We start from the raw sequence: 14444 nt of genomic DNA, 5'->3' as shown, positions 1-14444 counted from the left end.
TCTGCAAAAAAATGTACTGTTGACATTATACTTAACCAATGAAAGACTGAATACTTTTCCATTAAGATTAAGAACAAGATAAGAATGTCCACTCTTATACTTTTGTCCAACATACTACTGAAAAGTTCTAGCCAGTGCAATAATGCAAGAAAAGAAAATATAAGGCACATAGATTGGAAGAAAGAAAAATTTCCGTATTTGCAGACATTCTGATTGTCTACGTTGGAAACCCCAAGTAATCTACAAAACATGAATAGTACTTTTATGCTGAAAAGTACAAAGTGTTGGTGAAAAAATTCAAAGAAGACCTAAACATATGAACAGACATACCATGTTCATGGATTGGAAGGTAATAAATAATAAACATAATAAATATGTCAAATTTTTCCTAAGTTGATGTACAGGGTTAATGCAATTCCTATAAAATCCCAGCAATTATTTTTAGATATAGGAAAGATTATTCTAAAATTTATACAAAGAAGCAAAAAACTAAAATAGCTACAACAATTTTGAAATGGAAGAATAAAGTAGGAACAATCATTCTACCTGGTTTCAAGACTTATTTTATATTTATACTAATGAAGACTGTGTGAGATTGGCAGGATAAACACACCGAACAATGAAGAGGGGACCCATAAATAGACCCACACAAATATGCTCAACAGATTTTTGACAAAGGTGCAAAAGCAATTTCAATGGAGAAAAGATAGCCCTTTTAACAAATAGCTCTGGAACAACTAAACATTCCTGGGCAAAAATATAACTTTGATCTAAATCACACACCTTGTACAAATTTAACTCAAAATGGGTCATGGACTTAAATGTAAAATATAAAACTATAAAACTTTTAAAAATAAATCATTAGAGGAAATCTTGGTGCTAAGCAAAGATTTCTTAGACATGACACCAAAAGCAGAATCCATCAAAGCAAAAATTGGTAAACAAAACTTTGAAATTTAAAAGGCTTTTTGTCTGTGTGAGAACCTATTAAAGAGGATGAAAAAAATAAGCTAAAAACTGGGGAGAATATTTGCAGACTACATATCTGAGAAAGAACCCATATTAAGGACCTGTGAAGACCTCATAAAACTCAGCAATTAAAAATAATTTCGGAAATGGGCAAAGGACATAAAGGGAAATTTCAATGAATATGATGTGTGGATGGCAAATGAGCATATGAAATGAGGTTGAACATTATTAGACATTGGGGAAATGTTAATTAAAACTACAGTGAGATGTCACTACATACTTATCAGAATGACTAAAATATAGGGACAGTCAAGTTCTATCAAGGATACACAGAAGCAGGATCATTCATACATGGCCGGTAAGAATGTAAAATGATACAGGTCTCTAGAAAACTAAACACGCCACTACCACATAACCCGGCAATTGCACTCCTGGGCATTTACGCTGGAGAAATGAAAACGTATGTTCCATAAAATCTGTAAACCAGTGTCCAAAGCAGCTTTACTCCTAATAACCCTAAACTGGAAACCCAGATGTCATTCAATGGATGAATGCTTAAACAAACTCTAGTAAATCCATACCATGGAATACTACTCAGAAATAAAAACAAACCAATGACTGATACACACAATACCTTGGATGAATCTACAGACAATTATGCTGAGCGGAAAAAGACAATTCCAAAAGCTTGCACATTGTATGACTCATACAATGCCATTTAGGTAACATTCCTGAAATGACAAATAATAAACATGAAAATAGATTAGTGGTTATCAGGGTTAAGGAGGGATTGGGGGCAGGAGTAAAGTGGCTGTGGTTATAAAAGGGCAACACAGGGATCCTTACAGTGATTGAACTGTTCTGTAACTTGACTCTATCATAGTCAATATTCTGATTATGATGCTGTAGAACAGCTTTACAAGATGTTACTTTTACGGGAAAATGCCTCAAGGGCACACAAGAACTCTTTGTATTTTATCTGAACACCTACATCTAAATGTATGACCACCTCAAAATACAATTTTTAAAACAATCTTCAGTCAACTCACTATAAAACTTATGCATGTTTATGCTGATATAACTGGCTAAATTTAGTAAATCTACTAAATCTCATCTGCTGCTCTAATATAATTTTACTACTAAAAGTGTTGAAAGAGAAAATTTTCTTGTAAATTCAGAAACTATGAAAATCATGAAGTCAAAATTCCCACTATTATACCTTAATCATTTCATTTTACAGCCTCTGATGCCTGAACATTGTTTTCCCAATGGTATTTGGTATTGTTTTCCCTTTAGAATATTTTTAATCTATATTTTAAATAAATAATACAATGATATGGTATTAAAGGCCATAAAGTGAAGAAAATCTTCTCACCCTTTACACCCAGCATATCCAGTCCCACCTCAACCACCCTCTAAGTTACCAAAGTTCTCCACAGATATTTGGTGGATATTCAAGCTAATATATATATTCAAACAAATGTGTTTCTTCCTCACCTATCCAACCTGTTTCTTTTTACAGAACTGGTTTTTTTTGCAAAAACCAAAATTCTGTATCTTGGTTTTTCACTTAAAAAAATCTTCAAAAACTTTGCTCTCAATACAATAGCTTGTTTTGTTTCATTTTGTGGGTTTTTTTTAATGAGAGTATGATGACAGTCCACAGTATATCATATATTTAGGTATTTCTGATTACTTGCTTCAGTGTTCAAGTAACTAATGGCATGTGCATATCTGTAGAATAAATTTCTAGAAGCAGAACTGCTTGATCAAAGGGTATATAATTTTATAATGTTGGTAAATACTGCCCATTATCAAAGCTGTCTCAACTTGCAGCACCACAGCAATGTGTAAGATTGCCTGTTTTCCTCTGCCTTCTTCAATATAGTGAGAAATCTTTTTGATCTTTGCCAATTTGATTGGTGAAAAGCTCCCAGGGTAAGCATTCTATTCAAAGATAGCAATCAATTAATCTTATGTGAAAGGATATCTTAGCACATTGATCACAATGAAATAAAGTGACCTTCAAGACTAAAAATAGTTCTATCCTGTATCAAGTAATACTGTGCATTTACAATCACCCTGCAGTGGCCATTTGCATTTGCAACAACAATAACAAAATAATAATAAATTAAATACCTAGAAATAAACTTAACAAAATATGTGAAGTACCTATACACTGAAAACTATAAGATATTATTGAAAGAAATAGAAGAGCACGCAAAGACATGAAAAGACATTCTGTGTTCATGGATTGGGAGAATCAACATAGTTAAAATGGCCATATCTCCCAAAGTATTATACAGATTTAATGCAACCCATCAAAACCCCACTGGCATTTTTCAAAGAAATAGAGAAAACAAACAAGCAAACAAAAAAACAAAACAAAAAACACACAGCAGATTTGTATGGAACCACAAAAGACCCTGAATAGCCAAAGCAATCCTGAGAAGAAAGAACAAGGCTGGAGGTATCCCACTCCCTAACTTCAATTGACACCACAAAGCTACAATAATCAAAACAGTATGGCATTGGCAGGGAAAGAGACATACAGACCAATGGAACAGAACTGGGAGCCCAGAAATAAACCCACATTTATATGGACAAATAATTTATGACAAAGGAGACAAAAACATACAATGAAGAAAAGAAAGCTTTTTCAATAAATGGTGCTGGAAAAATTGGAAAGCCACATACAATTTGACACCATACAGAAAAATTAATTCAAAATGATCAAACCTAAGTAAAAGTCTTTAAACACTAAAATGCACTGAAGAAAACATAGATACTAAATTTATGGACTGTGGTCTCAGTGAGGATTTATTTTATAAATTTGACTCCCAGAGAAGGAAAGTAAAAGCAAAAATAAATGACTCAGACTGTATCAAAATAAAAAACTTCTGCACAGCAAAAGAAACCATCAATAAAACAAAGAGGCAACCAACTAAATGGGAAAAATATTTGCAAACAATACCTCTGATGAGGAGCTAATATCCAAAATCCATAAAAAAATTCATACGCCTCAACAACAAACAATTCAGATAAAAAATGGGCAGAGCACCTGAACAGACACTTTTCCCAAGAAGACATACAAACAGCCAACAGATATTTGAGAAGATTCTCAACTTCACCAGCTACGAAGAAAATGCAAATCAAAACTACAATGGGATACCACCTCACGCCCTGTTAGAATGGCTGTTATTAATTCTATAAGAGAAGAAATTACAAGTATTGGAGGGGTTGTGGGGGAAAAGGAACCTTCATACACTGCTGGTGGGAATGTAACTTGGTACAGCCACTATGGAAAATAGTATGGAGGTTCCTCAAAAAATTAAGAATAGAGCTACCATGACCCAGCAATCCCTCCTCTGAGTATTACCCGAAAATTTTGAAAACGTTTATTTGTAAAGATAGATGTACCGTATGTTCATTGCAGCATTACTTATAGTAGCCAAGACATAGAAACAACCTATGTGTCTTTTGATGGATGACTGGATAAAGACGATGTGGTACATACATACAACGTAATATTACTTGGCCGTGAGATAAAATGTAATACTGTCATTTGCAACAATATGGATGGATCATGAGAGTATCATACTAAGCAAACTAAATTAGACAGAAAAGGCAAGAACCATATGTATAACAACAAAAACCCTCAGAGACAGACAACAGTATGGTGGGTACCAGAGGGGAAAGGGGATATGGAGTGGTTGTAGGGGGTAAAGGGGGTCAAATACATGGTGATGGAAGGAGACTAAAATTTAGGTGGTGAGCACATAACACAATATACAGATGATGTATTATAGAACTGTACACTGGAAGTTTATATAATGTTATTAATCAATGTCACCCCAATTAATTTAATTTAAAAAACAACCTGTAGCCCAGTCTATAGGGCTTGTTTTTCACCTAGAAATATGAGACAATCATAATTGGTAAAAGTTAATATTTAAGAAGATAAATTTGTTTATTAAAAATAATTTACTAAATATGTCTAGAAGAGCTGGTAGGACTTCTTTTATGTTATAAGGCAAATTGGAAATAAATCCAAAGATTCCTGCCATGTAACCTGGAATGTTTTTATGCATCAGACTATGCCCATGAATTTTGTTAATAATGCCATCTGCTCAGAAACTATTTTAAAATCTATTCTGCATAGGAATATATTATTATACCCAATTATGCATATGTATGTCGTAATAAGAGTTAACATACTCTCCAAAAGAAGCTAAGAAAAGTTTTCAAAGCTTTTGATAATCGAGAAGGTCTCTTTTAGGTCCATCATTCTAAGTCAATGATTTTTTTAATTACCTGGATGATAACCTCAGAGTTAAAAAGAATGAAAATGTCTTGTGTATTCATACATTTTACTGTATGACAGGACAAGCATACTTTCTAACATGCACATGCACACAGTAAAATTAGAACTGTGATCCCTGGATAAGTCAATTATTATAAAAATAGAGTTTAGGTTTTAGTAATCATCCTAACTTAATTTTAAATTTTCAATAATTGACAAGTAAGGCATCTCATCTGATTATTGGTATCTCCAATAGATATAATGCAATTTAAAAATTCTTTACTATTTGCTAGGTTTGACTGTCTGTGTCCTCCCCACTCAGATTCATATGTTGAAGTTCTAACCCCATGGTGATGGAATTAGGAGGTAGGGCCTTTGGGAAGTAATAAGAACCAAGAGAGCTAAGTAGCCCTTTCACCATGTGAGGACACAGTGAGAAGGCACCATCTATAAACCAGGATGAGGACTCTTCCCTGACACCCAAATCTGCCCATGCCTTGATCTTGGACTTCCCAGCCTCCAGAACTCTGAGAAATAAATTTCTATTGGTTTTCAGCCACCCAGTTCATGGTAGTTTGTTATGGAAGCCTGAACAGACTAGGTTAGTACTTCTTATTTACTTTATTAATTGGATGATAAAGCACTTATTTCCTAGAAACATGCATAAATACCTTTCTTCATGTCATTACAATACTGCAGATTGTTACATATATAGGAAATACAGAGTAATTCTTGAATCAAGAATATAACCATGCAATCGGAAAAAGAAAACGTGTCAGCAAACAGTAAGAGGTTATCATCCTTTCAAAACTGTTGATTTCTGTCTTTCTGGAAAAAAAAAGAATATGTTGAACGTTTCATTTGCTGGAAAATCATCAATAAGTACAATTTAAAATTTAGTGGGAGAGTATATTTTATTTCAGTAAATATGCATGTATTATTGATCATGTGGATAGGAAAGGCACTCTTAAAAATAAAATAGACGTCTGATGGTCCAAATCTCCAAATTTAATGAAAACACGTACTCTTCAGGAAATTTCAGTCCATCCGTAAGTACTTAAGTGCCTGCTACAAGACAAGCCCAGTACTAGGCGCTGAAGACAAGTAGGTCTGTACCTCAGCACCTCTTGCAGAAATGGGACCTGGGTGAGGTAAGGGGCTAGGTGGGGTTGCTTCGTCAGAGAATGGTATTTCCCAAAGCAAACACATTGTTCCAGGGATCCCGGGAAAGCAAGTAGGCATTGACAGCTGTAAAACAGCCTTAAAAACTGGGTGATGAGGAGCCCAAGATGCAGTACATACAGCAAACCCGTCAGTCCTCTCGGTTTCTGCGTAGTAAGTGATCCACACAAATGGTGCAGAATAATACTGGGTCTACCTTTAAGACCTGGAAGAAAAACGGCCAGATCGGGAGAAACGGTCGCAGTGTGTCATTTGCATAAGCACCCAAACACTGCTTACGTCACCACGCCCGAGTGCGGACCCCGCCTCGTCTTACTCCAATATCGCCCTACGAGGGAAAAGGAACGCAAGGGGAGAAGGAGAGCTAGACAGTGGAGAGCTCGAGCCTGCGGCTTCGCTCTTCGCGAACGCGCGCAAACGCCGCTTCTCTGCTTAACGGAAAAGAATTCCCGCTCCCACGTCCTCTGCGACAGAGCGGGTGACACCTGTCTGGGGGCGTCTCCGGCGTTTTGATTCATTCTTATTTATAAGGCTGGTGTGCCTGTCTGTTACGACTAAAAGGCTCTCCTTATGTCCCAAACTGTCCAGGCCACGCACAGACCAGCCATGTGAAGGAAACGGAGAAACGGTCTAGGTTTCCAGTTCCTGCCAGCCTCTCCTGAAAACCCCAGCCCCACCACCGTCTCCAATCCCGGGACGCGCAGAAACACACGGGCTGCGCTTGCTTCGGTGGCCACGTGCCTCGGAAGAGGCCCACGTTAGGAACCTTTATCGCAGGACGCCTTCGGCACAAGGAAATTGGGGTCACGTGAAAACACACCGCCTCCGGTTGTCGCTTTCAGTAGTTGCACAAGCAACTAAGAAGCGGATGAGGAATGAGGCTGCGCCTCTCCCCGCCCCGCCGCCCACCGCACGCGGGTCGGCTTCCAACTCAGCTAGAACCTCGGGTGCGCCTCGCTCCGTCCCGGCCCTCCCAACTTTCCTGTAGGACTTGCACCAGTCGGACGCCATCCCGGACAACCCACACTCGATTTGGAAACGACTAGTCTCCCGGGGATGCTGTGGGCAATTTCCACGACGAGAAGAAGGGTGGCAGCACGTTTCGACCCATGTGCTTCCCCCCGCGCGCCGCCTCTCGCGGCCCCCCTCCCCAGCCCCCCGATTGTGCACAGGTGCAGGATGCAGACAGAGCCTGGAGGGTCGCCCGCTGAGCCCGGCTTCGCCCACCCCAGCTTTGGAGCCTCCCTCCCTTCCTCCCTCCCGTCACCTCAGGACACAGCCTGAGTCCTTCCTGGGATCCAGCCATCCATTCGGCTCCCACCCCGCGAGCTCCGAGGTCCCCGAGCTCCGGGGTGGCTCCCCGTGCGCCCCACCCCACCTAAACCGTGCGCTCAGCAGTAGGAGCGAGTCATTACCGTTAGTGCGTCTGACCGGCGCCTCCCGCCGCTTCCACGTCCCGACAGGAGCAGCAGTGGCTAAAGGCTCGGGTCCCGGTGGCTGTGAAGGAGGCCGCGGTGGAGCTACCTACAGAGCAGCAGCTGCTTGCCAAGGGCCTGTCCTGGGGGGGTGGCTGGAGGGGGTCCCCGCCCTGCGCGCTGGCACCGAGACACTCGCGAGCCCCTCTGTGTGTCCGCCAGGGAAGGAGCACGAGATGCAGCGAGCGGGTGCGTGCGCGCGGGTGTGTGTGAGTGTGAGTGAGGGTGTGACGGAGGCGCCCACGTGCCCGGCCCGCCCGTGCTGCGGCCGCCGACAGGCTGAGGGGAGAGGGGGAGGCTGCGGGCGGCGCCGGGAGGGAGCCAGGTCTCGGGGCTGGGCGCCGCACCTCCCCGCCCCACCGCCGCTTGACGCAGAGGCCGCTGCAGCTACCCGGCCGCGTCCTCCCTGCGCTCAGGCTGGGCCGGCCGGGGGCGTGCTGGGCGGGGGAAGCCCGCTCCACACCCAAACGAATCACATCCTCCTGCCATCCGGTCCTCCCAATCCGCTCAACCCAAACGGTAGGCACCAGTTGCCCGTCGCCGCCGCCACCACCATCACCACCCCGCTTTTGTCTCAGCAGGGAAAACAATAGAAATGGTCCTATCTCGCGCCCTCTGAATATTCTCTGAGAGTCGGTAACGGGACTAGAACAAGTGGGTGACTCAGAGAACCCTTTCCCCTTGCTTTCTCTCCAAGCCGGCCATTTACATCTCTTGCAAAAGAAAAGCACTCTGGGCATTTATTTGCTCCTCCAACAGTGGCCTGATAGTGCTCGCTCAGTGATTCTGGCCAGGTTAGAAAAGGCTGTTTTGAGGGAGCTGGTCCTCACCCTCTGTTGGTCCCTTGGCTTCCAACTGTTTTCCAAGGGACCCCATTACAAGGCGAAGGCGTGTTTACCTCCTGTAGCGATCAAGACATAATCATAGTTAAGCCACGTGGAGAATTCCTAAAATATACATCACTGAGCACAAAGCTTAACCTCCTTTTGAAAATGGCTGAATCTTCCCCTAAACGTTGCATATGCTCCATTACATTTTAGGATTAAAATTTGTATCCTTGGAATTTACAAAATGTGAAATAAATGCTAAACGAACCTATAATATATTAGAGGAAAGGTTCAGCGACTTCCTGAAGGACATTTTTCACTTCCAGATGATTAATATTACCATTTAAAAACGCCTTTGTATATTGTGAGGCCTTCCAACAATCCTCATATTTTAATAGTTTGCATCCAACTAAGATTAAATTAAATAATAAGGCCATTGCAGACAGGTTTTTCATGCAGTGAAAAATCTCCTGGAAAGAAGTCACAAGACCTACATTTCAGGTCAGAACTTTGCTACTAATCCTTAGCTTTCAAAGCAGCCAAGAGAACAGTTTCTCAGTCTCTTCCAATACCAACTTTAAAATACTGTTTTTAAATTAAATTAGATTTGATCCCCTAGATGTCTGCCCCTCCCCTGCCATGAGTAAATAAATACTCTGACAGATGCTCTAAAGGAAAACAACATAAACAGTTACAATAACCCTCTTAAGGAATATCTTGCATAATTTGATTTTTACTTCACGTGTTGGTGACAGGTAAAATATTTATGTTGATATATATCATTATATATGTCATTATATATGTATAATTTGCATGATCTCTATAATATATATGCACATATACGTTACATATATTATATATAATATATAAATTATATAAATTGAGATATAGTGCAAATAACACCAATCAAAACTGTGAAGAATTTAAGAAAATAAGTAAAGATATGTGCTCAAAATTCGGGATTCGGGTTTCCTGTGGGAAACTTGTTTTCTGCATTCTTGCAGGGATGATTTACAGTAGTATCAAGATGGCCTACTTGCCTTATGTATTTCTCCCTCACTCTTTTTCACTGATGTTTGACACCTATTTCAAATACATGTACAAAGCTATAATTCACAAAATATTTGGTGAGTGATACCCTCAAAAATGACTAATACTAATTTATGTCATGATGCCAGTTAGGAGAAATAAGAAGGCATCTATTGAGTTTCCCACTAAGTACCCGGGGCTTTAAAATGGCTTATTTAATCTTTTCAATTAACTAATGAGGTGTTTTTCCTAATTTAGAGATTATACAGAGGTGATACTCAGAAAGAAAGAAAAAAAATGTAGAAAATCACACAGCTAGTTCAATGTAAAAATGAAGAATTAAATCCAGATCAGGCTGGCTTCAGAGTTCATGTGTTTTTTTTCATGGTGTCTTGTAAGCCTGTAATGAGTGTAATATAGACTTTAACAGGAAAAAAAAAGAATTAACACTAGGGCTAGGCACCTTTGACAATAAGAAGTGGAGTGGGGGTGGAATGACCCCAAAAGGAGAGTCTGGGAAACCCAAACACAGAGATACAAAGTATCCACTTTTAAATTGAATGCCAAAGACCCTTCAAAGATTGAATGTCCAATTGCTACCTTTAAGCTAATAATTATTGTGTGCCTTCTCTGTCACACAGTGGAAAATGACCGCATGACTTTGGTATGGGAGGAGAGGCAGCACACAGAAGTGGAAAAGCAGAACTTGGAAGATATCAAACTACATGTAAATGAAGTCTAGACTTTTTGGCCATGTTGTATTAAATAATATTAGCAAGTATTGATTCCATGTTAAGTATGTGCCTTTGCAATGTACAGAATCATTTATATTCTTTATTTTTCTTAATCCTTACACCAGTCCTGTGATGTATAGATACAGTTATTAGCCACACATTGTAGAAGAAAAATCTGAGACTTTGGATGTCGAAGTTCACACAGTCAGAAGGCATCTGTTAGACTATAAATAACTGCCTCTACTTAAATCACTTTCTGAATTTGATACCTACTTCTAAGCACCAAATTCCTCAATTTTACAGTGTTTTGCAAACAATTGCAAAGATACAGCATCAGAATTCAGAAAAAAATTCAAAGATTTACCAAAAAAAAACCCCTTAATACCACAATATTTAAGGAAAATATTGAAATCAATTCAAATCATGAAATTATAATAATTTATTTTCCTATATTGTTATATATACAGTATTTTGTGGAAATTCTTTTTTATGCTAATAAAATTTTTTGTTATATTATCCTCCATACCAAATGTTATTTGATTTATAGTTTCAAAATTGTTATGAAACCAAAGCCTGCACAATCCCAAAATACTCAGCGAATATTCTAGTCATCCTACATATTCATGACTGATGAGGTGCCCAGAGGGAGAAGCAAGACAAGTAATGAGATCATTGGACCTCTTTATGGGTAAAGGATGGGTTAACTAAATTGACAAATGTCAAAGCAATCAAATCAATTAGTATGGTTTACAAACTCACAACAATATTGTTTAAACAATTTCAACAATCACATGACAGATAAAAGGTTCTTTTTCCTTTGTCTTTGTAAAAGTAAACGCTTACATTTTTTTCTGACATCTTTGGTACTGCTTATCCATCTTCTTCATATTCTCCTTTTTCTATGTGTTGATACCTTTAAGGTTCTGTCCTTGGTCCTTATGTCTCTTTACTCTCCATACTCTCCTTGGGTGAATTCATTCATTTTCATTTTCTTTCATGTTTGATTCAAATAATGGTAATATTAAAATATTTCATTTTATGTAATTAATAACTGTAATTGGCACTGACCAAAAGAAATTGATTATAGGGAGGACCAGGGTTCCAAGAAGGGAGTCAGGGTGACTGAAATAGCAGAAAGGAGGCACTTGGGGGATTCAAGGTAAAGATGTTTTTACAACAGCATGAAAATATTTCAATATTTTTTTCAACTGGTACAGCTCAACAATGTGTGTGATAACTGAAAACCATTCATATTGAAGTGTTTTGATTTTTTGGCATATATGATTTATCATGTTGAAGAAATTCCTTTTCATTACTAATTTATTGCATTTTTAAATTATTCAACAAATATTTTGGGGGCACTTACAGAACATTGGCACACTTTTAGGTGCTTGAAATATAACAGTCACTAAAACAGATAAAGATTCCTGCCCTCCTAGAATTTATGATCTATTGGGATTAGGGTGAGAGAAGGCAAACAATCACAATAAACATAATGAGTAATTAAATCATGTAATATGTTAGAAAGTGTTAAGTGCTATAGAATAAAAAGAGAAGCTAAAGTAGGCTAATTGGGTTGGGAGAGTAAGAAAAAAGAGGGTGGGCTTCAATTTGAAATAGAGTGGACATGATAGGTGTCACTGAGATTTTATTGGAGCAATGACTTGAAGGACTTGGAGGAGTTATGCTTGTGAATGTCGGGAGGTGGGTGTGTTCCAGGCAAAGGGGTCAATCATTGAAAAAATCCTAAAAGAAGTTCACCTGGCATATTTGAGGAACAGAGAGATCAGATATAGCAAATGCTTTTCTTATTCTATAAGAGCAAGCTTATGGTTTTTGAACTTTAATTTACATTCATAGATTTTTCTGTTGTTGAACTATGTTTGCATTTCTGGAATAAATCCTACTTGTATATGATATACTACTATTTTATATAAATTGATGGATCCAATTTTTTTCATATTTTAATTACAGTTTTTTCACCTGTTTACATAAGTAAAATTGATCTGTGATTTATCTTTCCTTTGCAAAGTTTGTTTATTAAGGTTATTCTACTGTTATAAAATAAGATCAATGGTTTATATTTCTATTCTAGTCTCTCAAGAACTCTTTCAGAAGAGATAAAAATTATTTACTACTTGACTGAGCAATTAAGGAAATTAGAAAGGGGATGATAAATAGAGATATTTTATTATTATTTTAATTTTTCTATTCAGTTAAGAATTTTTCATTGGTAATAAATTTTGGTAATTCATTTATTTTAAATTGTTCATTTCATCTAACTTTTTTAGTATGTTGTAGTAAATTTGTCAGTACTTTTTTAAAATTTTACACCCTAGCTTACACTTGTAGATATATGCACTTCTCCATAATGTTTATTTCAACCCTTTTTTTTCTTTTCTAATTAGTTTTGCTAAACATTTTACTATTAGTCTTTTCAAAGAATCAAATTTTGTTATTGTTGGTGAAGTAATTTTGATTTTTATAAATTTTATTATGTTATATATTTCTATAAATACAGCTTTAGTTGTAAATTTTGTTTCCATGTCTTTAATTAATTACACGCAACTTTTAAATAATTTTAATTCTTACTTGTATAATTTATAAGCTTTTTTTTTTTACTGCTGATCATTTGTGTTGACATTTTACTCAGATAACTTGATCTTTATAATATCAATTCATTTGGAATTGTTGAGATGTCTTTTGTGGCCTAGTACTTGTTCAATTAAAATTTTTCTTAATCATTTAGGTTTGACTCAAAAGAGAGTGTATGTTTTACTTGTTAGGCTAGGTTAATTAATTATGGATTTTAAACCTTTAGATATGTAGCTGGGACTTTGAAGGGCCATATGATTGAATGATCTTATTTGAACTAGATTTAAAAAAAATAATAAAATGTGTGTTTTGTTTGTTTTTTATTTTACTTCTATACTTCCCAGGAACTTTTGTTTGGTTAGGATGTGACATGTACTTACACCTGAATCAACTAATGTGGCTCTGGAAATGAGATTCCTAGTTCCATAATGATCACATGGAGTAGAAGAGACTTCTCTCCGTGAAAGAATGCATTATTAAGAAAAGGAGCAAGAGAGAAAAAACTTTTTAAGTAGCCAAAAATATGAGCTAACAGAAGAACCCCTACAATGCAAGGTATACAAATACCTTATACAGGCTGTACAGTTACATTGCATTCTGGGAAATGAGAGTTGAAAGTGGTCACCAACCGGACGTGACTGCCAGTTCAGAAGGAGTCTGGGGCCATCCCCCAGAGTTCCCAAACTGTGAGTGATTGGCAAATTGATTATATTTGTACCCTCCATCTGAATGAGGGTTCTGGTTTGTGCAGGCACTGAGTCTGGTCTAATGTGAGCTTTCTTCTTTTGCTGTACAGACCAAGCTCTCCTGAGGTATTTTTGATTACTGTCTTATCAGTCTACAGAGATAATCTCTAAGGGGTTCTCTGTGTCTACACACATGATCTCTTAAGGCTCTGTGAGTTACTACTATTCCCATTCCATGTATGGGGCACAAATCTGTTAAGGCAGAAAATCTTGTGCCTGGGGTTCTCCCAATCTTAAAATAATTCTTATTTTTTAGTGATTGCCGTTTCCTCTTTAGCAGCGCATGCTAATACCAAGCCAAAGCTATTAAGGGTATGCTATATTGGTAGCTTGATAAATTATCAAATAAAAACCTAGGTGCTGTCTTTCACACACACCCCCATATGCTGTCATGTGGCCTTCTCTTTTCGTATCCAATATGTATTTCTTCACTGGAAAGCACATACAAAATCAAGACACCTAGAGAATTAAAACCACTGAGAAATATTTCCTGATGCCTCCAATCACCCCCTAACAGGAAGGGTGAGTAAAGTTTCATTAAAACAATCTTCGGGCCGGCCGAGTGGCGCGATGGTTAAGAACTC

General features: G+C 37.9%; 2 protein-coding genes across 2 annotated transcripts in view; one reads left to right on the top strand and one right to left on the bottom strand.

Moving 5' to 3' along the window:
• The window catches only part of SLC6A15 (solute carrier family 6 member 15), a 48787-nt gene extending 40516 nt beyond the window's left edge, over window positions 1-8271 (bottom strand). Inside the window, exon 1 of the mRNA XM_019652299.1 lies at window positions 7870-8271. The gene's annotated coding sequence lies outside the window, so the exon portion shown is untranslated. The remainder of the gene's footprint in view (window positions 1-7869) is intronic.
• LOC109387990 (proline-rich protein 12-like) lies at window positions 6262-10888 on the top strand. Its single transcript, XM_019652287.1, has 3 exons — window positions 6262-6321; window positions 7443-8448; window positions 10427-10888. The coding sequence occupies exons 1-3, from the start codon at window positions 6262-6264 to the stop codon at window positions 10525-10527; spliced, it is 1167 nt and encodes a 388-aa protein (XP_019507832.1). The 3' UTR covers window positions 10528-10888.
• Window positions 10889-14444: the final 3556 nt, after the last annotated feature.

Source organism: Hipposideros armiger, unplaced genomic scaffold (genome assembly GCF_001890085.2).
Source record: "Hipposideros armiger isolate ML-2016 unplaced genomic scaffold, ASM189008v1 scaffold_177, whole genome shotgun sequence".
In the NCBI taxonomy this organism is placed as follows: Eukaryota; Metazoa; Chordata; class Mammalia; order Chiroptera; family Hipposideridae; genus Hipposideros; species Hipposideros armiger.
This window is presented reverse-complemented; position numbering and strand designations above follow the sequence as displayed.